This window comes from Ammospiza nelsoni, chromosome 8, assembly GCF_027579445.1.
Source record: "Ammospiza nelsoni isolate bAmmNel1 chromosome 8, bAmmNel1.pri, whole genome shotgun sequence".
NCBI classification, from domain to species: domain Eukaryota; kingdom Metazoa; phylum Chordata; class Aves; order Passeriformes; family Passerellidae; genus Ammospiza; species Ammospiza nelsoni.
The window spans coordinates 16,395,456-16,418,860 of record NC_080640.1 but is presented as its reverse complement, the minus strand read 5'-3'; the positions used below and the strand labels follow the sequence as shown (position 1 = coordinate 16,418,860).

General features: G+C 41.6%; 1 protein-coding gene across 3 annotated transcripts in view; it reads left to right on the top strand.

Annotated features, from left to right (window-relative positions):
• The first annotated feature begins 1,041 nt into the window (after positions 1-1,041).
• Positions 1,042-23,405, top strand: part of TBC1D12 (TBC1 domain family member 12) — a 41,380-nt gene continuing 19,016 nt past the window's right edge. For all 3 annotated transcript variants that reach the window (XM_059476881.1, XM_059476882.1, XM_059476880.1), the window contains exons 1-2: positions 1,042-1,835; positions 18,083-18,206. In XM_059476881.1, coding sequence (XP_059332864.1) covers positions 1,042-1,835; positions 18,083-18,206 — 918 coding nt within the window. The remainder of the gene's footprint in view (positions 1,836-18,082; positions 18,207-23,405) is intronic.

The following is a 23,405-nucleotide window of genomic DNA, read 5'->3' as shown; positions in this document are numbered from 1 at the left end:
AGAACTTCTTTGGCCAGGGATTTCCAGGAAAATGGCACTTGTCTTGCAATGAACTGTGAGTATTTGCTGTTGGAATACCTAAGTAATCTGTTGGGTTGGGGTGTTTTTTGTGTTTGTCTAGGATGAGGGGTAGTCTGCAAGGGCAGCCATGGGACCTAATGCTGTTACTGCTTTTCCGGGCACTTGAAGCCCCTTTACCTCTTCTTTGACTTGTGGCCTTGCTCTCCTGCCGGGCCGAAGGGTCTGTAATAATTTGGTTTTTCTCTGAGAAATGTGGTGGGAAACAGAGGTGATGGGACCTGTACACGCCCTCCATCCACCTCTCCAGCGTTAACCTGGAGTTGTGACATTCCATCCCTTGCTCAGGAGAGGATTCACCCCAGGATTTCGAAGTGCCGATGTAATTTCCCTTTTCTCCCCATCCCGTTTCCCCAGAGCTCAGGAAGGTCCCGTCTCCTCCAAGAAGCGATCCTGCCCTGCCCGTCCCTCGTGCCCACAGCTCGGCCGCCGCGGGGGCAGCGGTGCCGGGGCTCCCCGGGCCCTCTGCTCGGAGCCCGTCTGTGTGCAGTGCGTGTGCCAGCCGGGACAGTTCGCTCAATCCCAGCCCGGGCGGCTCTGGGGCAGGGACGGAGGGATGAGGCGGCCGGGCTGGGCTTTCCGCAGCCGCGGCACATCGGCGGAACGCGGTCCATGCTGCGAGCCCCTGGGCGGAACGCGGTACCGGGGGCGCGGCGCGGCCTCCACAGCGCCCCTGGCGGGCGAGGGCCCGTCTGGGTGGCATCTCTATGGTTCCGGGTGCGGCCCTGCCGGGAGGGCGAGCGGGCGGGCGCTTCCTGCCCGGCCTCTCTATGGTGACTTTCCGGGGGGAAGGGCCGCCGCCGGCGCCGCGCGCCTGCGTGTGCCGGGCCCGCCCGCCCCCTGCCGAGGCCGCTGCCCGACGCGCGGAGCGGCGCCGGGTGCCAGCGCTCGCGGCGCCGCCGGTGCGGAGGAAGGCGCGCGCGCCCCGGCCCCCGCCGCGCCCCCGGGGCTCCGCGGCGGCAAATGGTGGGGCCGGACGATGCCGGAGCTCCGGGCGGCGCAGCCGTGTTTCCCGCGGGCCGGCAGGAGGCGGCGGAGGAAGAGGCGGCGGAGGAGGAGGAGGACGGGGAGCGGGATGGGAGCCGGGGCTCGAGCCGGCGGAGCGGCGGGCCGGGGCAGGAGCGGCTGCTGCAGCGGTACCTGGCGGCGCTCGGCCCCATCGCGGCGGCGAGTGGGAAGCGCTGCCCGGAGAAGCCCGCGAACGGAGCCGCCTGCGCCGTGGGCCCCTGCGGGAGGATGACCAACGGGGACGTCGGCTTCCTGCTGCCGCCGCAGGAGCCGCCGCCGCCACCCCCTCGGGCAAGACGGGATGAGCCGGGGCCGGAGGAGGAGGAAGCGAAACTGCAGAACGGGGGCTTCCTCCCCTGCCCGGCGGGAGGCGTCCCCTTGGGAACCGCCTTGGAAGAGCCGCTGAGGAGCTGCCGGCTGCGGAGCGAGGCGGAGCGGCGCGGGGGGGCGGCGGCCGAGAGTCCCTCGCCGCCCCGCAGCCCGGGGGGCGACGCCCCAGCCGCGCGGACCTGCCGGGACCGGGCAGAGCCCGCTGCCCTGCCCCCGGCGCCCCTCGGCTTCACGGACGTGAACCTGAACTCCCGCAACACGTACGAGGTGAGCCGCCGCCGCAGCGCCCCGGAGCACCTGCCCCACGGAGGGACCGCGCCCGCCGAGCCGGCCCCGCCGCCGCAGGAGCCCGCGGAGAGGGCCCGGCACCGGGTGGGCATCGCCGCCGCCGGCAGCAGCTTCGCCGAGTTCTTCACCAGGTAAAGGAGCCGGCGGCGGGGCCGGTGAGGCCGTGCCCGGCAGAGCCTGGGGCCGGGGGGATGCGGGTCTGCCCGCCGGGGCACGGGCAGCCGTGGGCTCCGTGCGGGAGCGGCTCTCGGGGCAGCAGGCTCTTGCTGCGGGTAGCGCAGGGAAGAGTGGCTCCGACCCTCGCGGGCTCTTTTCGCTAGGAAGCAGATACTGTCAGGGCAGGATAGAGGCTTTGGACGCGACAGTAAGATGATAAAGACCCTTTTACTGCTACGAACTTCATGGACTTCAAACTGGAATTTGCTTCCTGTACCAGGGCATATCGCTGAACGATCACAGTGGTCCTCATTAAACCGCTGGAGAATAAAGTGAAAGTTGGTGGTGGTGGAAACGCCTTTCAAATCGTCGTGGAAATTGCCAAGTGTTACAAAGCGTTTCCTACTTGTTGACGGTGTAGATAGAGTTTACTTATTTAGTTCTAAGTGTGGTGTTGAAAACTTCAAGGACTATGCTTTGTGCTTGAATTGCCTTGTGTTAAGTTTCTAGCACAAAACCGAAAGCTGTGGGACATCCAGCTTTGTCGCCTAGGATCTCTGTCGGATTACTCACTCTTTAGCATACTACACAGGAGGTGCAGCTGGACCATAATAATTTATAGCAAGGTGCAGCTGGACCATAATCATTTATAGCACACTCCATAGTACCTTTATTATGTTTGAAGTGAGGAATTTTATTTCCAGCAGTTTTAAGTCACCCAAACCGAGGGGTTATAGTTGTTGTTCAAGTCGCTGATAGGACAGTAGGTCTTTTAAGTGTTTTAAGATGACAGAATAAGATTAATTTATTAACTGAAGAATTGAGATGGGAGAGGTTTGATCTCAAAATGGGATCCCAAATGGAGAAATGGGCTCCCTCTGCCAACTCTCAGAAAAGGGAGAGATGGATTCTTAAGGATAAAGATAGTAGCAGTTGAAGATAAGTTTGGTGCACCCACTTTGTTTCAGGGATGGACTGAAAGATTCCTGCAATTCCTACTATTCCATATTAGTGATCTTCCATCCCATGCTTTCGTTCCTTTTCCCTCATGTTATGTAGACTGCAGTATATTGTATGAGAGTAGCTCACTTGATTGGAGAATGGTGCTAATAAGTCCAAGGTTGTGAATTCAGTCCCTGTCTGAGCCGTTCACTTAAAGAGTTGGACTCGATGATCCTTGTGGGTCCCTTCAAGTCAGAATATTCTGTGCTATTACCTTCCTTTTGCCTCACTACTTGAGCACGTCTACCAGTAACATGTTGTTGCTTTTGCCCCAAATCAATAATTGATTGAAATTCTGGAGTGTTTTCCTCATAGATGCTGTGGTTTAACCCCAGGTAGTAACTAAGCACTACACAGCTTCTTGCTTTCCACCTCCTTCACTGCTGGCCCCAGTGAAATGGGAAAGAATCAAAAGTAAAACTTGTAGGTTGATGTAAGAAAAATTTGGTAATTTAAGCAAAGTAAAATATAATTATAATAGTAATAATGATAATATAAAGAAAAACTGGTAATTTAAGCAAAGTAAAATATAATTATAATAGTAATAATGATAATATAAAGAAAAACTAAGTGGTGCACAACCCAGTTGCTCACCACCCATTGATTAATGCCAGACCTTTCCCCACACACTGATCAGCCCCTTCTGGATAACTCCCCCAGTTTATGTTCTGTGCATTAGGTTTTTATAGTGTGACATCCTTTTGGCCAGTTTGGATCACCTGTCCCAGCTATAATCCCTCTCAGCTTTTTGTGTACTTCCTCACTGGCAGAGCATGAGACACAGTCCTTGACTTAGGATAAGCACAACTTAGCAACAAACAAAACATCAGAGTGTTATCAACATTGTTCCGGTACTGAATCCTAAACAGAGCTCTGTACCAGCTACTGGGAAGAAGTTAACTCTATGCCAGATAAAACCAGGACCATACAAAAGTTTGAACTTGGTGTGCAGTAGAAGTGGTCATTATACATTGATATTTGCTGGTTTTAGTAAAGGCTTGGGTAATAGATGAAAAAGTGTAATTGCTTCTATCCTGACAAAAGCTACAGTACAGACACCTCAGTGGAAGAGTGGCTTTCAGGAAATCCCATTTCACAGTGCCTGACCTGCCCAGCTGGCTGTGCCTCTGGTGCATTTGGCCTGGTGAGCGATACTGGCTACCTTCAGTTTTGCCTGTACATTCATAAAAGAGCCTTAGTTACAGCTGATTTCATCTCATCAGCCAAAATGAGATTGGCTAATGAAAACTTCCAGTGATTTTCTTTAAAAACAAGTTCAAACTTGTCTTGCTTGGTAGATTTGTATCTAGATAAATAAATACTAGAATGGGTAATATCCATTATGAAAAGTGTAATAAAGCTTTTATAACTTTCTCAGTAGTTAGTTCTTTTCTTCTGAACCTGTAATTCAAAAGCTTAGACTTCTCACTTTTATTTTAAACTGTCCAGATTTATACAAAGCTGACAGTTGCCAATGTAAGTGGGTTATCCTATAGTTCTTAAAAAGAGGATGTCAGTAATGAGAACTAAAATGGTATAAAAAATTGTCCTGTGTTTGAATGTTTGTAGCAACTCTACTTCCTTGTGAAGTTCTCAGGAGAAGTTGCTTGTATTTTTGAATGTGCACAGGCTCATAAATGATGTTGCTCCCCAGAGTTTGAGTTGTACCAAGTGGCTGTGTACCTGAGAGAGAGCAACTCATTTGTGTTTTGTCAGAGTGTAGCTGCTCCCACAATGTAAAAAAAGAAAACCCAAAAGGTACTGGGTGTGCTCCGTGGGTAGCCCAGCAACCTGGAGTATCTTATGCAGGATGTTTTCTGCTTGTGATGCTCTTAGTTGAGTTTGCAAACTGTCTAAAATGTGGTATTTCCCAATGTGTTTTTCTAATAGCCATAATTATATGGAAGTGATTCTGGAAGCTGGACATTTCTTGCAGATACTTAAAAAAGAGAAGGCAAAGGAAGTCCTACTGCCTTCGGCTTTATTGTTGTAATTGCTGTGACTGAACATTTGAGCAGATGGATCTGGGTTAGGAGGCTGCTGTTTCCAGCTAGTCCAGCTTGTTCCCAGCTCTTCAGTTATCAGACTGACCTGCTTCATAGTTCTTTGAAATAATCCGTGTTAATTGTCTGTCTTCATTCATTGAACCAGAGAGAAAATTGGTGAGGTAAGGTGGGGGAAAAAGCAAGCAGCTGTCATCAGATGCATCTTATCCAAACTCTGTGACAGGGAGAGTGGCTATACCCTTGAAATTGTCATTAGTAATTACTTTAAGATCCTGGGGAAGTTTGCATTGGTGACTAGAACCTTTTTTTAAGGTAAGTATTAGGTATGATGTATAGCCTTGGAATTTTAAGTTGTATTTGTCCCAAATCATTAAGCCTGTCAAATCAATACTAACGACTTTTAACAGAAAAATAATTAGTTTTGCTGTACATCTTATTTCTCTTCACATGTGAATTAGGATGCCACAAGTAGATCAGTATGTGGAGCAGAGTGTCATGGAAAGGAAAATTGCATGGCTATGGTCAGTTGTATCCACTGTGCTGCTGTTTTGGTCAGAGCAAGAAATGGCTTCTTGGAAGTCACCTGTCACTGCTTTGTAGTCCGGTAGTGTATAATTCATAATGCAGTCATATACAGGCATTGTTCTGATGGTTTGTGGTCTTACACAGCAGCTTCCAAGGGCAGTGCTCTGTTCTTGGGTTACTGGATCCCTGTTGGGTGCAGAATGGTTCAGTGAGCAGGAACATTGCGTGGACAGTTGAATTAAAGCCATGATTATTATCTCGACTACAGTATGCTCTAAATGTGCTGCTTTTGGGGGCAGAGCAAAACAGTACACCAGAAAGGTCAAGCAGCAGCAAGTAATCCAGGGCTGAGATAAAGACTTGATTCTGAACCTCTTCTAAAGACGAGTTCTACTTAATAGTTCTGTAGGTAGGTACCAGACATCTTTTCAGCTTGTGTAGATATTGTACCTTTGTGAATTGTGTATTTGCTAGACAAATTTAGGTATCTGGTAGTTTGTTATTCCTTGATTCAAAGCTTACTGTTGACAACAGTGATATTTGCTTTTGTAGTGGTAGAGCACCATTTTCCCAAGTACTTGTGTTCCAGTATTCACCTCAGATTCACAATGAGATTAATTAATAACTGCCACTTCTTGTAGGTCTTTGGAGTGTGCTGTGAGAAATAGGTGTAAGGGGTTATAAGCATGTATGGCCAGTTGGCACACATATTCTTATGGAAAACGTCTTTAGTCTCTTACTTTTTTCATTGCCCAGAGTGATTGTGTTTGTTGTCCAGAAGTTTTGAAAAATGTTCACTTGAAGAGGTGACTGAAAGTCAAAAGTAGTCAGTATTTGTAGGCACAAAGCACTGAAGCTCACATCTTTGTCTCCCTCTTTGTAAACACAGCCTTGAGTAGGTAGTCCTTCAAAAGCTGCTAATCTTCTTGCCTTTACAGATGTCCTTGGTAGAGACTGGAGGGTTGCAGGGAGGTTCACTGAGTATTGTTACTCAGTACACAGCAGTGTCTCTAGCTATGTAGTTTATATTTCAGTTTTTTACTAAGTGCCGCTTGCAGCTCTTTGCACTACCTAGGCATCTACCTAGATGGGTCTTGTGAAAGTTTAGTACCAGAATCAACATTTCTCTTAGAGAAAAGCTCTGCATACATAAGTCATCATGAAACTTCAGGGGATGTACTAGGCACCTATGGAGAAGAAAAATCTTTAGTGGACTTCTGATCAAAAATAAATCAAGTGGGAATGGGCTGTCCTTGTGACAGGTCTTCTAAACCTTCCATTCATGTAAAGATAAGAAAACAGATTGATGGAGTCACTTCACAGTGTTTAATTTCTATTCTGCTATTGCTTATGCCTATATCTTGATCAGATCTTACTGAAAAAAAACCTGTGTGTTTTATGATTTTGGTGTTGTTTTTACATTGTCCAGATTAAAACAAACCGAATGAAAAAAAGTACAGCTATACCATCAATATATATTGGAAAGATGATCAGAGAGAAGAGTTAAGGGAATACATAAAAGCTTCCCTGAGAAATCATGAGAGCACCCTTCTGCCTTCTGTTTTTGGGTGCATATGTTTCTGCTTTCTATAAGTAATTTTGTAACATAAGGGAAGAAATTGATACATATAATTGCTTTGAATTAAAGCTGATTGGAGAAAGTAAGCAAGAATACCTGGACCCTAATCTGTGGGCAACTTCAAACAGCCCTTTTTTCCCCCCTGAGTCAGAGACATAAGTGACTTGATAAAATAGGATATGGCATTCATATTAGCAAGTTGAGAAGCTCCTCTGTGTATTCTTCCTTGACATTTGTGAAGAATGATTTGTTTTGTGACGTTGTGTTCACATGTTGACCGGTTTCTGACTTTTCAATGAGTGTTTCACCATAGATAAGATGCTTTGCACCCATGGAATCAATTTGGTTAGGATGTTTGTTGACTAGCAAATCAAAGTGAAATTTCAGGAGCTCAAGCAGAAGAATGTTGCGTTAATTTAATTCTGGATAGGTTTCAGAAGGCCACGTTGCTCCAGCTTCTGTCTGCAGCAAGTCTTTCCCCAGTTACCCCCTCAAGGAAAAAAAGCTGCCTGAATAGATGTCAATTCTGAAACCTCAGATGTATAGTCTTCATCAGTCTGTAATGCCCAAAGTATTGTTAGCAATTTTTCTACTCTCCTTGGTGGATAGTATAATGGACAGTGTTATATTCTACACTGGTACATATATTTGCACTAGGAGTTTTGTAATCCTAGTATGAATTTTCATGAAGTAAGTTCTCATTAAACTAATGCTATAGGTTTTTTTTTGTGGGGGACTGTGTGGATTTTTTTGAGCCAAACAGCTTAAATTGCTGTGTTGTATGCAGCAAACTGTTGGAATCATAGTTTATTTTGTTCAGGACTGTTCCACAGAGGCATTTAAACTTAATCTGAAAGCATCTTCTCTTCTCCCCCTCCCCTTCATTTTTCAGAAGGCCTTTTCATTCATTGGTCTCTTCTGCTTATTTGGGGTCACAGGGTTTCTTACAGAGTATATTGAGAGTAGTGACAAAGTGAATGGAACATCTCTTCTGAATAGGCTATGACTAAAAGAAGAATGTTTTACATGGGAAATAACAACCAAGGGAGTTCACTTAAATCACAGCTGGCCTCTAAGAAAATGATAGTTCTATGTTTTTGCTCTTTTGGCTGTTCCAGTGATTCATTAGGTTATTTTGTCCTGATTGCTTAGGAATCAAAAAGGAGTTTAAGGGTTTTTGGTCACATTTCATTCACGTAGATGAAAAAATCGTTACTCCTCTCTTGAGTTTATTGGAACTGTTGAGATGTTTACGATATAAACATCTGTCCTTTTTTATTTATCATAATTGGTCTTGTTTGTTGTTCAGCTGGGAAGGAACTAGGTTTGTTGACCGGGGTGGTTGGCACTGCTTTAAACTTTGCAATCTCTGTGTGTGCATCTTTTTATTATTGCTTTCTAAGGAAGTGAAGCAGGATTTCTGCTTCATCTCTCTAGTACTGCAGCCTGTTTCCGAGGTCAGTCAAACCTCTCAGAGTCTGAGAGAGCTCCAGCATAAAAATCCTACAGATTTTTGAATGAAGTGTGAACACAAGGAGAGCCTGCAAAAGAGACTGATAATTTGCCTCTGTATTTTCAGAAACCAGTCAGCTGTGCAAGCCACCTGCAGAGCATTTTGCTTCTGGCTCGATATTGGGGTAACAGTCTGAAGAAGAGTGTGGCTGTTGTGTGGGTGAACTTATGACTTCAATTAGTAGAAAACTAGTTTTCATGGTCACAGATGAGTTTATTCTTTCAGAACTTCTGAAAGCCAAACACTCGGACTGGTGTTCTTCTGAATTCCTTTCCTGCTTTCTTATAGCCTGACTGAAAAGCTGTGGCCTAGAGGAGTACTTTCCTACTCCCTTCTCCAAGGTACTCCTTTATTAAGAAGAAGCTATGTTCAGTTTCCATTGTTATGTTGGGTGCACATTGTAATGTGCTCTTGGCTAAGTGAAAATGTGTCTTTTGATCCTGTAGCATAATAAAGCTTCCTTGTTGGCTCCCCTTGCCGGTGATGTTTGTTGGTCTAAGCTTCCTGAAGGCCAGCTGTAGAATAGGCAATCTGTCTGGCCTCAGACCTTGCAGAGCTCTGTCCTGTCTGTGTTGCTTCAGTTGCCTAATGCATTCATTAATGTGGGATCTTGTCTGTCTGCTGCTGGGCAGTAATGAAGCAGTTTGTGTGCTGGATGCCAGAGTGCTTTAAAACTCAAACAATCCACTTGCTGTCAAAGGTATTTGTGTGGCTGGCATCTGTCTGCCTTAGGTAGCTGGAGGAACTGGGGTGGTTTGGACAAGAGAAAACTGAAGGGAGACCTTGTCATTCTGCAAATACTTGAGAGGAAGTTGTAGTGACATGGGTGTCAGTTTCTTTTTCCACTTATCAAGTGATAGGATGAGAGGAAACAGCCTCAAATTGTGGCAAGGGAGGTTTAGGTTGGATTTTAGGAAAAGCACCATCACTGAAAGGCTAGTCAAGCATTGGAACAGGCTGCCCAAGGAAGTGGTTGAGTCACCATCCCTGGAAGTGTTTGAAAGTCATGTAGGTGTGACACTTAGGGACATAGTTTGGTGGTGATCCTAACAGTGCTGGGCTAATTGTTTGACTCAATTATCTTAGAGATCTTTTCTAACCTAAATGATTCTATTCTTGCTTTTTCTTGTTGTAAACTGTGTTTTGCAAATTGCTTGCTGTTCCTCAAATTCTGTAAGTAGTGGAGTGGTAGATTGGAAAATTTCTTCCTCGTTCTTAGAAAAGATGTCAGGCAAAACTGAATTAAATCAGTCCCCTGCCTTCTCATATCAGCTAAGATATCAAAAATTAATTCTTGTGTTTTGTAGTATTTCTGCAATTGATCACTGAAGCAATGACAAAATATATTGTGAATTGCTAGTTGCAGCTGAAACCCAGTGCACTGAGTGACTGCAAAAGGGCTCCAGTGCTTGTAGTGCCACATTGTGCAATGGAGTAGTTGACAGGCACTCTGTCAGGCACCAGAAAGGAAAAATATTAACTGAGGCTTAACCAGGCTGGTCAGAGTTACAATCACCCCTGGGACAGTCTGCAAAATAAAACTCTGCCCTGTGTTTGAACTTCCAGTTCACAGACTTGTAGGCCATGTCAAAGGCTGGAAATCTTTATCACCTTTGTTTTGAAAGCATACATTGTATGGAAGCATTTGAACTACAGGTATAGGGGTTGCCCTTATAAAGCTGGTGAGTTTTGCCTCAACTGAAAGTGAGTCACATCTAGAACAATTTCAGGTGCTTTGTTTAACTGAGTTGTACTTTGTGAGATATCTTGGTGAGCTGACTGAAGAATTTTTTATTGTCAGGAAACAAAGGAAATGTTTCATCCCTGCTTCTGGTATTTATGTGATCCTCTGTGAGCTGCCTGTTGCTCATTAAGCTGGAGAGTGAAAAAGTGTTGATGGTTTTCTGTGGGATTAGTGAGCTGGATTGGCTTGCAAGGTATGGAGGGTGTGGGAGCTGATGCAGCAGAAGGGATTGTAGGACATTACTGTGCAAGGAGGGGAAATGGGCTTCCCATTATGTGGGTTTGTGGGAGGAAGGGCTCTTGTTCCTCTAGCACTGTTTTGCTTGGAGTATGTTGCTCATTACGTAGCTGTGACTTTGATGGATTAGATATTCCTGGCCATACAAAAAATACCAGAAAATACAGATACACAGAATATCTGTAGTCAGCTGGTAAAAATTCTCCACTTCTCACAGCTGTGATCTAAGACTTTGTTTTAAATGCTGTGGGTAAGTGTCCTTTGATCATTATTAGAGAAGATTGACCATAGTGTTTGGTGTACTGTTAAAATAGCTTTATAACTGCCTGATCAAATATGAAAATGATAGAACATAACATAAAGCTCTGCTTTGCTACTTCACTCTAAAAAGTAAAGGCTGATTCTCTTCCTTTATTTGTTTTAAACCATTCTGAAATTGAACCCCATCAGTTACCTTGCTTATATGTCTGCTTGTTTATGTGTGTTTTTGAATGCCTGAACTGCTTGTAAAGCTTACCTGGGCAACAGCTCTTTGTTGGGGCCAGCATGTAGTCTGGTAAAATAGAGTTTATCAGTGAGTGTTCTGTACAAGATGTTCTGCAATACTGCTAAACACTTTCAACTCTTAAAACTTCCCAAGTGTTTGTGTACCTGTAGTAAAACTGGTCTGCCAGCAGAGTTTGTAAAGCCACTTTGGGACTGGTATTCACTAGGAGCTTGTTAAGAGAGTTGATCTAATTAAGTCTCATCAGTGCAGTTCCATGATAGTTCTGTCAATCTCTGTCCTCTCCAAGACACCAGCGGCCACCTCCTTCCAGCTTCTCAATCCTCAGCTTGAGAACTGTCCTTGACAGTTCATTAAATTTCAGGTGGACCTAATTGTAGCCAAGGCTTTAGTTGATCACTAATACAAATGGAGACATATTTAATTAAAAAAAAATATTACAAGCTTGGTCTTGCTGAGGATGGTTGTTTTTCTGGGTAGGATTTTTCATTTCCTTATTTTATTTGTTTTTGTTGGAGGGGTGAGGAGGGGAGAGAGGCCAAAAGCTTGCTTGTGTAGCATCTAAGACTGCAGGTTTATAGTATTGCAAACACTGAAGCTTCTTTGGAGAGGGTAGTTTGGAATATTCTTTGGGTTGTCTTGGTGCAGAGAGTAGGAGGAGATCTTTACATCTAGAAGGTTCTAAAACTGGAAACCTGTAACAAATCTGTGGTTGGGGAATACAATTAAAAGAGAATCTATAATCTAGCTGCTGCTTGTAGCAAAATGGTGGAAATTGTAAACTGTAAAATTGGTTGGGTCACATCTCTTCCAATATAGGGCACAACTTTGAAACTTGTGCTGAGAGCAATCAAAAATGTGTTGGATCAAAATGGGCTGACACTTGAAGCTATTGAAATTAAAAATGTAGAATGCCTGTTGCTCTGCAGGCTTTGTAAGTGGCTAACCAAAAAGGTTTTATTTCCTTTCAATGATTCATTATTTATGCTTAGAGTTGAGTTACCTTTGTTTCTGCATGTAAATTATTGAAAAGTCTTGTTTAAAGCAGAGGGGCTAATTCTGCTTAATAAAGCAATGGGGTTTTTTTTGTCTGCTGTTATTTCCAAATTATTTCACATGAGAGCATGACAGAATGGCCAAGACTCAAGTATGGAGAAGAATTCTGATGTGTTCTTAAACAGCTTTTGTGTGTTATGCCTGGTAAAGAGATGCCAATATGAATTAATAGTTCTTGTTATGTATTTGGCTATGGAATATTCCATACAGAATATGGAATTGCAGGCATGTAGAGGTTTCCAGAATTTGTTCTAAAAGTATGGTTTTAAGTAAAAACGTCTTAATTTTAGGGTTTTAAAAAATGTTTCTATAGCAATTCCTGGAACATGTCTCTTCTAACTCCTTACTGATACAATTCTCTGGGTAAAGACTGTTGGGTAAATAAGTAATTTCCTTATCAGCTCATCTTTCAGCTAATTCAAATTTCAGCAAGTTTTAAACATACACATATTTTGTATGCCTATGAAGCTTATTAAGAAATTAGCATGGGGTGGAGCAAGAGCAGATGGCATGTACAAGCAGAACTCTGCTCTTTGTGGGGATGCAAAATCAGTTGTTTTGTAATACAAACACAGTTTTTAATGACTATTGTTACTTCATTCCTTTTACATGCTCTGAGGTTTTGTTGGAATCAGTAGATTTTTAATGTTATCTCAGAGAAATTTAACTTCAGGCTTTTAGCTCTATTTTTGTAACTATATTAAAAACACAGAGAAAATGTACTGGGGTTTTTTTGGTCCAACTTGGTGCTCATTTGTAGCATTACTTCTATGCTGCATTTCCCTTCTTTGTGATTCTGTGAGGAAAAGCTATGTGTGATAGAGTGAGGGTGTTCTTGATGGGATGCTGATTCCTTCCTGGATTTAAAACGATGCAGTTGTCTTATGCAGTGTTTACTAACAGGTACTAGGTGCTTAATCAAAAGGAAAATCTAATCAGCCCTCACTTCCTCTATCAGTTCTTGTGGCTTTCAAATCTTGTTTTCTCAGCAGAACAATTCCCTGTTATCAAAGCTCTTGAAAGATGGATGCAATGAGAAGAAATGATTGATGATGGAAAATGACAATAAACCAGATTGTTGTGTGTAAAGTAAAAGTCAGAAAATATTTTGACAGTTAGCTTTTTATCTAAAAAAAGTAACTTTTACTATGCTAGTATAACTTGAAGTCTCTTTTTGTAAATTAATGGGTAAACATTTTGAGCAAGCTCAAAGTTACCTTGTAAGGATTAGAAATCAGAGACTAGTAGTTTACCTTTCAGCATTGAGATATAAACACAGTATTGATTTATTGGTAAAATAATCCTAAATTATGTGTATTTTATTTGGAAAGATGTTTTTTTGTTACCACACTGTATGTTTGCCAAAGGTGCCCATAGTTTAGTGGTTTTGTTTTGTTTTTCGGGGTTTTTGTTGGTTGGTTTTTTCCTGGTTTTTGTTTGTGTTGGGTTTTTTTGGGTGTGTGTGATTTGTGTTGTTTGTTTTTTTTTTTTTTTTGTCTAACGTAATGCAGCATTTCAAATTAAATTAATTTTTATATTAAAATGAACTGTAAGGAAGCATACTTTCCTCATGTATAACAGTAGTGATGATTATAACATGGTTTATGCTCTCCTCTAAGACCACTTGAATTTTGCCATTTTTGTGTAGTGCATGATGAATAAATTAGAGAAAAGATCTCATTGTTAGTATGCTTTATATTGATATTCATCCTGAAGGCTCAGGTGTAACTCCAGCCTTCCTCTACACCTGGAATCTGTCTATAGATTGGTGCAAGTGTCAGAATAGGTGAAGCTTGAGCCTGTATGTGGAGTTGGAATGACTGAATGACTGGGAAGGAAAGCTGCTTGAGGTGGTGCTGGGATGCACAAAGCAGTGGGATGCTGCCAGCCTGTTGGTTGTGGCACACAGTGGAGTTGTACAAAGGGAAGATCCATGTATGTTATCTTCGTTGAAAGAGCTGTAGCAAAATGATGTGTAGCTTGAAACGAGGTTAGTTTGACATTTTTGGTCAAACAAAAGATTCTTGTCAGACTCTTGTTCTTGAGGAGGGGTGACTCAATTATACCTAGAGACAGAGTGCTGGAGATGGAGCTGCCCTGAGCCATTCCTTCCTGCTGCTGTTCAAAGCACTTCAGCTTTATTTGAGTGGCTGTTGTGCAAATACTGCACAGTCTAGTTTTGGATAAAATTTAAGATCAAGGTTCAAGTAATTATCTCATCTTTTCCAGTAAGTTCCTCTAAATCTTGGAAATCTGTTGTCCTCTTGACCTGTAACTACTTGGAAATCAGAAAGAAGTTTTTTTGGAGGGGAGGGCAAGTCAAAACCCCAAAGTAAATTTAAAAAAATCACTAAAGTATCAGGTTCCACTTATCCCCTTCTGAGACTTAATTCTAATTGCATTTAGACTGCACTAATTAATCTTAAATAGCAACAAAAAAGTGATTTTGAAAGCAAAAGAGGGATGAAAGCAAGCAATTTCATTAGTAGAACATAGTGTTAATGTCACCTGTAGAAATGATTAACATATTTGAATTGCTGTACCACCAGTATGGTGAAATTTGCACAGACTATGCTGGGCACAGGCAGGAATAGTTGAAGCAACACAGTTAAAAATAAGGGGGAAAACCACCAGTCATAGCTGTCATTACAGCTGTTGCAGTTGTGTGCTCACAGCCCACAGGTTTTGTTTAGTGTAATCCAAACCATGTTAGCAAGAGATGTCTTGGTCTGTGCCAATAACTTCTCATTCTGTGGCACTTCATTTTGCTTTTGAGCTATTCAAGGCACCTACTGAGACATTTTGGAGTGTCATTTGAGGGTGTTAATATGTCTTATATAAAAGAAGCAGGGAAAAAAAACCCTTGCAGCTTTTCCCTGGGCTTTTGTAAACCAGAGCTTAAATCAATGAACTAATTTAATACTTCTATCCCATGGGTCCTTGCAACAGAAAGAATTGTTCACTTCTAAAGTGTAGACTCTCTTTTAAGGAATTTCGAGGTTTTCAAATGGATTTTGAGATTCTGTACCAAAATGCTATTGACTCTCCAGCCATTTCAATAGTTGACTCTTCCCAGGATCAGTGAGACTCATGAATATTCTAAGCAGCCACAAATACATCAAATCTAGTACACTTCCTGCAGTTCAGTGAATGCAACTTGTGAGCATTCACAGATGCTATTCCTTAACAAGGCTTTTGTAAGGCTTTGCTGCTGTCAAGAACACCTCAGATGTGATACTGTTCTTTGCCAAAACAATGTATTAAGAAGTGTCCTTCCATCTTCAGCAAAGCTTATTTGTAATCTCTCATTAATTTCTTTCTGATTAGAATTCCTGTGTGAAGTTTATTCTGACAGAATACAAAGTTTTGCGAGCTCTTAGCCTTCACAAGAAACAGACTTCATTCAATATGTGCTCAATAAATGTTAAACTTCATTCCTTCCAGACTACCTTAAAGGTTTGTTTTGATGTTTTATTTGTTAAAAAAAACCTGAAAAATTAAATCTTGTAAAAGCCATGAGCATGCCTAAATCTCATTTTTTTCCTTTTAAAAATCTACCAGTTACCTGGTTAATAATGAACCAGCTTTGATACAATGACAGATTGCCATCAATATTAAATGCATCTTTCAGCTTCTACATATGCTAGAGGCAGTGGAGTTCAACTGCCAAGTAACCCTGGTGGTATTCCATAGTGTGTACAGAGACTGGGTGGTTATTGCTACCTGTGAAATCAAGAAAGATGCTCCAGAATCTCCAGACCTTCCTGCATACCTGCTTTTGGGGGAAAAAGTCTTGTCTAATGAAGTTCAAATACAGCTGTTGCAGATTTAAGGGCAAGGCTGTGGGGTAGTGCAGAGTCTTTAGAAAACTTGTCTTGTTTTGTTGTTTATTCTTTGACTGCTCCTCCTTCCCTCCTGAAGACAATGTAAAGCACTGTGAAAAGTGCCCTTATGAAATGAGCCTTTGTTATTTATATAAGCACACTTTTTTGTCTTACAGAGTGGATCTGTTTATTTCACTAATAGTGTTCAGTTCTGGGATTGACTGAGGATGGTTTTTTTCAAAGGCATAGGGAACCATGGTCTCTTTCACTGTTCCTCCTTTCCAGGCTGTGTATCAGAAACCACTGTCTTGGAGCTTCTGAGCTAACTTGGCTTCCACAGGGATGAATGAAGATATTACAAATTTCTCTGATGGGGATATCTGTGGGATGTGTGGATCACAACCAATGCTTCCTAGAACAATTTGTATTAAACTATTATTAGTAGCAATGGCTCAATTTCAATAATGGCAAACAACTATTCAGACCATGCAATCAGTTATTCCCAAGCATGCTTTCCCAGTAATTGGGTTGGAACAACATCTGGGAGACCTCCACAGAAGTGGCACAGTGTACTGTGGCAGCAAAAGATTCTATTGTCTTTTGTGGGCATTCCACAAAAATGTCTCATGGTGTTCATGTCGATCAGGTGTGTGTGTAATCCTGTATTCCCTGCCTGCCTGTAGCAATTGCTGTTTTCTTGAATGCAGTCTTTTAATTTTTTTTTTTTTTTTTGACGAGCTGTTGATGATGGTAGTGAGTGGCAGTGGCCTCAAGTGGAGTGAAGGGAGTCTTGGTGTTCTGGGTTTCTTTTTTTTTTTTTTTTTTTTTTCTGAATTCCATGGGACCACCAGTCTTGAGCTTAACAGTTTTTGGGAGGCTTCCATGCTCTATCAGCACCTACTTCTCCATCTCTCCAGCTCACGGCTTGCTGGTGGCTAGATCCTCAACTACACACAAGCTCACAGGCTGTAGAGTTCATTCACACAGACTTGCACTGAAGGGATTTTTGACAGACATTTCCTTGTTTCCCAAATAACAAAAAACATTCTGGGAACAAAAAAATTAGCTTGTATATGAAGATCATACAATGTCTTACAAACACTACAGTTCCTAATTGTAAAGCTATGCTGTCTGGCCAGAAACCCTGACAGCACTGGAATTTAAGAGCCCTGAACGCTTTTCAGACAGATTGTGGTTGTTGAAGCATGCTCCTTTTATCTGGGAGCAAAGCTAGGAGACTGTTTGCTGTGCACAAACATGACTGCTTCCAATTTGAAAAGGAATTGTATTTTAAAATACAGCAAATACATTAAGTGAAGAGTAAATCTGAGGATCTCTTTCCAGAAGAAGAGTGTGAAGTTAGCTAGTTAACACTACAAAAACATCTCCCACCAAAAGTACTCCCCTGTTGTGTTCTCTGAGGTCAGCTGGTAAGCTTCCTGAGAAATAACCTTACAGGCTCCTGAGCTTTTAATCCCTTTGTGGGAAGAGTTTCTGGAAAGTAACTTTCCAGTATTCAGAATAAATACACTTCTTTCATTTTTAAAGCACTTGTACATAACATGCTCTGTGGGAACTTGTGATTGGAGTCAAATAGTATAGCTGAGTATCTGACAAGTGGTCACTAACAGGGTCTTGTGATGGTTGGCTTTCTAAGAAGAAGAGCAATGCAGTCATCTCCCTCTTTGGGTGTAATTGATTAGGCACTGATAAAGCTTGTCTGCCAAACTGAAACTGTGTGATTGTTTCCTGATTTTCTAGTCCATGCTATGAAAGTTGAAGCCGTGAAGATTGGTAGAAGTAATAATTTACCATTAAAAAAAAATCTCTAAGTTACAGGGTGTTTTTCAGCTGTAGTCATTTCAGTCTCCAAATAAATCAGGAAGAAACACTTAAAACAAGCCCCAAATAAACGTTTGAGAATCTGTGGTGTGCTGTTTATGTATAAGGAAGTGCCTGCTATTACTAAAAAAAAGTTCTGATAAAGTGGTTTAGAGGTAAAGTTGAGTGTTAAATACAAATATTAGCATCAAAGCACCTGTAATGAAAGATGCTCCACTTCAAATTAATTATTTGAAAGCAGAATGCACTTTGCATTTGCTGAGCAGTAAATCTCTACAGTTCACCCAAGTGAACTGGTGGAGAAATTGAAGAAATGTAAATAGGATAGGAACAATATACTTTGTTTATATGCTTATAACAAACAAAACAAATCCTTTCTCTCTTTTCAGAAACTTCTTCACTAAAAGGACAAAGGAACTCAAACCTGCTGTCCAAAGCGCTCCTGGTTGGAAGTTGTTTGGAAAAGTCCCACCCAGGGAAAACCTTCCAAAAGATTCCAAAATTATTCAGCAGGTGAGTAAACATCACATAACTCAAGATAGGAAAATTGTAAAAATAAGATACAGGTCCTGCATTTCTCTGCTGTTATATCCACATTGGTGTTATATGACCACAGGCTGCTCTGAGAACATTACTTTGGGGCTTTGTTTAAGTAATAGTAGTTACTAAGGAATTTGAGTTTTATGATTATTTTGTGCATTCTTCAGTACATCTCAGTACTTATCAAAAGTACTTCCAAAAAGATGGTATAGGTTCAGAAAGCACTTAAGCTGTTTTTGTCAAGACATTAGAACTTGCATTAATTTCCCATAAAATTTTGTTGTATTTAACGTGATATGCTGCATTATGACTCATTTTTCCATTGCCATCCTTGTCTGGAAGACTTCCTATGTAGGTGACCTCTGAATTCTAAATTGCTTAGAATTCTGAAACATGTAATCTTCTTTAATTTAAAGTTTTAATCTCACTCAAGATACTTTGTTGCAAAATAATACTGTAAATTAAATTTGATTTTGAGCTACTGGAATTCTTCACAAAGACACCTCTGATTTCCCTCCTCTACCACAAGGTTGCACTTCCATATAATTGTTCCTGTGGAATCTGTCTTTGATAAGATAATACTTCTGATAAAATAATACTAAGATGTCAGTGTTCAAAGGGGAGCAATTGGTGATGTATCGTTACCGTATGTTAGCGTGCAAACCTGAAAGATTTGTTGACATAAGAAATATAAATGTCCCCTGTGTTGGTTAAAACAGTAACTTGAATCTCTTGAGGTCTGCTTCCTCTGTCTGCTTTGTTAAATTCCAAATAAGCTGATGTGTTTGGCAGGTGTAAATGGCTGTGAATGAGGCAGTGTTCAGTTGTCTCCTAGAAGGGGCTTTGTGGCAAAGAGGGCCTTTTGGGAGCAACCAAGGTCAAAAACTAGAGGATCTTTTTGAAGGACTTTAATGCAATGTGACTTGTGACAATGGGTTGAAACTATGTGACCTTTGAAGATCCCTTCCAACTCAGATTATTCTGTGATTTGAGTGTGAAGTAAAATGAATGCTTTTTCAAATTTAAGTGGTTTTCCTCTTTGGGTGGGAGAGGGCAAGCATTCTTGCTTTGCTTGCAGGTGCATGCTGTTGGCCTCGTGCTGTGAAAATACTGTGGTAAAATCCAGATGTCTCTTCCATCCTGAGAAATGGAGAATCTGCACAGTGTTACCTGTCATCTGTTTACTGTTTTCTAGTAATGAAGATATTTGATCTGGAGATCATGTTATAATAGAAATGTTTGGGTTGGAAGGGAGTCCTGCTCTCCCTGCTATGGACAGACACCTTGCAACAGACCAGGTTGCTCTAAGCCCTGTCCAACCTGACTTTGAACACTTTCAGGGATGGGGCATCCACATCTTTCCTGGGCTACCTGTTGAAGATGATGATCTGAAGAAATAGTCTTACTTTCTTATTCTGTTTTCCCTCAGTGATGGTGTTGGTTTTAAACAGTAGTGTTTCTGTTTTTTAACTCCTCCCGAAGTGTCAGAAAAGCAAATGTATCACAACAATGTATTATCTTTAGCCATGACTGAGTTGCTCCTAGTCATGTGGTTTGTGCTATTATGTTTTCCAGATTAGAGTCACTGTTGGATTTACATGATGTTGAGTGAAGTACCAGTAATTGCTAATGGTTTTAGCTTTCTATTTGGCTAAACCATTCATGGTCTTTATCTAAAGCATAGTGAGCTAAAAGATACAGTTACCAGTGGGGGAACCAGCTTGACACACTGCTCTACACACAGTTAGAACTACATACCTAAGGAAATTAGATTTTAAATTGTGAAATGACCCCAGTGTCTCCATAATTAGCATATGTCAAATGTCTTGCACGTGTGTTTAAAACTTACTATGTAGCTCCTTGTGCATATGCCTTTGAAGAAAAGCTGATGGTTTCTTTTCTCAAAAAATGTTGGAATTTGCTAAGCTGGTGATGGGTTAGAATGAATGTAGGCACAGTTGGTTATTGAAGATCAATGGGGAATAGCATCTTCACTTCAAATGGCTGACTGTAGTCTCTAGACTAATTTCTCACTATGCTGGGGATGTGAGTGAAAAGAATATAAGGCCTTCAAGAAGTTGACAGAAGTATGATTAAAGCTTAATGTGTTTTGTTTACGTGGAATTCTGTGAATCTGTCAGGTGACTTCATAACCTACATGGAATATCTCTCCAAACGTGCTCTTTGACTTTCTAAATCAAAGTGGAGGGATCAGATATGATTGAAACAGAAACCTCACATTTCCCCCCAATTTTTTAGCTCTTTGTGGCCAGAACCATGGTTACTTCTTGTTAGCCAGCTTTTTAAAATGAACCTTAGGTGTAAGACTACAAGAAGGTAGGAAAGCTGCCTGTGAGGGAGTTTATGGCAGTTTATTATTAGCCATAAATCTTGCCATTCCTGAACATTATTTTTCATGGTTGGACATGGTCCTTTCACTTTACTGATGTCAGTGGCCAGCTTTGGGAGGGTGCAAATAAACCCTTGATTAAGGAAACTCAGTAATGAGTCAGCATCCTGCGTGTAAAAGATGAGATCTGAAGAAGTCCTGTTGCAAGAAAAATTAACTCACAACAGGAAAAACTTTGCAATTAATAGGAGGAGGAAGTCTTTTGGATAAGGATAATACTTACATCAAAGTTTTATGGCAATATCATGAAGCATGAAATACTTTCCTGTTAGTAAAACTGAGAAAAATTGCATCATTGTAGATATATAGCCAAAAGACTGGTGGGGCTTATGTGTCCCTTTCCCATCCTGGCTGAAGGAAACCTCTTTTTTTCTTTTTGTTAATGGTAAGGATGATGTAGTAAATTGCTGATCACATTTAAATGAATGCTTCTGGCTCTCAGTCACTGTCTATCAACTAGACACTGCTATATGACAACTTCACTTCCAGAGAAGTCAGGTAGTGCTTGTATTATCTTGAATAACCTCCAGGAAAATCTGGGAACTTCATTGGGGATACTGTTTCAGACATTTTTCGGATGAGGATGCCAGCCAGCTGTGCCTTCAGAGACTGCCTAATGAACATGATTGTGAATAATTTCTTTGCAGGCCTCTCAGGCCGTGTGGAAGATGCTGAGTGTTCCCTGGCACGGCAGCCCGCGGCGTTTGTCCCGTCCGTGCAGCTGCGCCGCCCCGGGCGCGAGGCGCTCCCTCAAACTGGGTCAGAGGTTGGAAGTTCTTGGCAGCTGCAGATCCCCACTCGCAGCTGCTGGCACGCTCAGCTCTCCTTGGATTTAGAGCTGCCCAAGCAGGATGTGATTGAGGCCAACTCTTTTGCTGGACATCTCCTTCCTCTGGGCTTTTTTCCTTCACTGTTTTTTTTTTTTTTTGAAAAGGGAAAACAACTCCCCAGGACTGCAAATGTCAAATGCATCTGATGGTTTTAGGAAGTGTGCCTTTTTCATGAACTGCAGCTAATAAAACTAGCTATTATAAGAAGCATGTTGTCATTAATGATCAGTTTGGTAAATTCTCTTCAGTCTGTACAGAAATCTGCTTTAAATTAGACTGTTGAAATACTTTAATGCAGAAGCATTTAAAGCAGAAACAGACTTGTGGGCTGATATATAACATTTTGGAATGTATTGACCCAAAGTCCAGATTCTGTTTAAAAATGCAAGCACAATTTCAGTTTTTGTGCTTACAGTTAAAGAGCTTTTAATCTATGATAAAAATTTTTCTGAATATCAAATCATTAAGTTTACCTTATTTTATTAAGGCAGGCTTGCATACATTTTATTAATGTGTTTACAGCAGTATGGTGGGTTTTTCATAATATGCCTGAATTAAAGTAAATTCAAAATATGCAATTACACTTTGCAATATAAAAACCAAGCAAAACATAGACCAAACTTGCTTTATCAGCAGTTTTAATAATGCTTTTCTCAGTGGCAGCCTTAAATGAAGTGGAAAAAAAAAGCTTCTTTTCTACTTAAATCTGCCACAACATTAAAAGCTTGCAGTGATTTTAGCAATGACTGCTTGTTCAGAAGTGAAGTGAAGCCATCTTTTCCAATAGCTGTCACCTTGTGTACAAAATTGAAGGTTTTAATCTTTGACAGTCCATTAAGTACTAGCTTTGACTGGGTCACTGTTTTACATCTAACCTCTGAAAATATGTTGGGATGGCTCTGAAATATTTACAAAGATGAAGTACCTGAGGGCTAAAACAAGTGTCTTCACTTGAATGTTTTTCCAATGTTGTTATCTCCAGTCTGAGATCTAATGGAGAAATTGCAGTCATTAATTCGGCAGAATTCCCGTGGTCTCCCAAGGGTTTTCAGAGGCTTCTCTTCAGAGGAACAGATGTGGTTTGAATCAGTTTTCATATGACTCAAACATTTTGGCTTGCAATATTAACCCTTCCCTCTTCCCTCCAGTCTTGGTTTTTAGAGTTTAAAAGTGCACAAAGCTCTTAATGCCTATAAAATGTGTGTGTGTGTTTGTTTGTAAGCAAACCCAAGGACTGACTATCTTAGGAAAGCTGTTGAATGCTTTTTTACAGGAGTGGTTCTTAAGCATATTGTTATTTAGAGGCCCCATTGGCTCACCTTGCACTACTACTGGAGAAAAAGGAAAGGCAATACTTCTGCCTGTTTGCCAGATACAGAGCAGAAATACATTGGTAACAAACTGCCTAGAACAAGGACTGATAATAAATGGGGATATTGGGTCTTGCAAGGAACCTGTAACACCTGTAGCAGTATTATAACAATTTGCCCTACCAGAAGCAGTGAGAAGGCTGGGATGGTTTCTTTGTAGATGCTGTAGCTGGTCAGATTTTCAAGAAATGTCCTGCATCATTCAATTATCACACGTGTAGTCAGTAAAATATCTATTCTAGAGGTAAACCATAGACATTTCCCAATGTTTTAAATTTCTTCAGTGAGTATCTTGTCAGTAAAATGGTGACAGATGCTTTCTTTTGTTTTGCATAAAGGCCATAAAATACGGTTCAGCTCCTACTGCCAGGACGTCCCAAGTTGCTTTGACAAGGGAAACTTGTTAAGGAGAACTTCTAACAATGTCAGTGCTGTGCTGGTGGCACAAATGCATCTTCAGGGAGTACCTTACAAGGGGAGAAGGGATCAGTGTTTTGAAAATGACATGCAAGTATTGACTCTGCTGATGTGAATTCTTTTGACTGCTGTTTTTTTTAAAAAC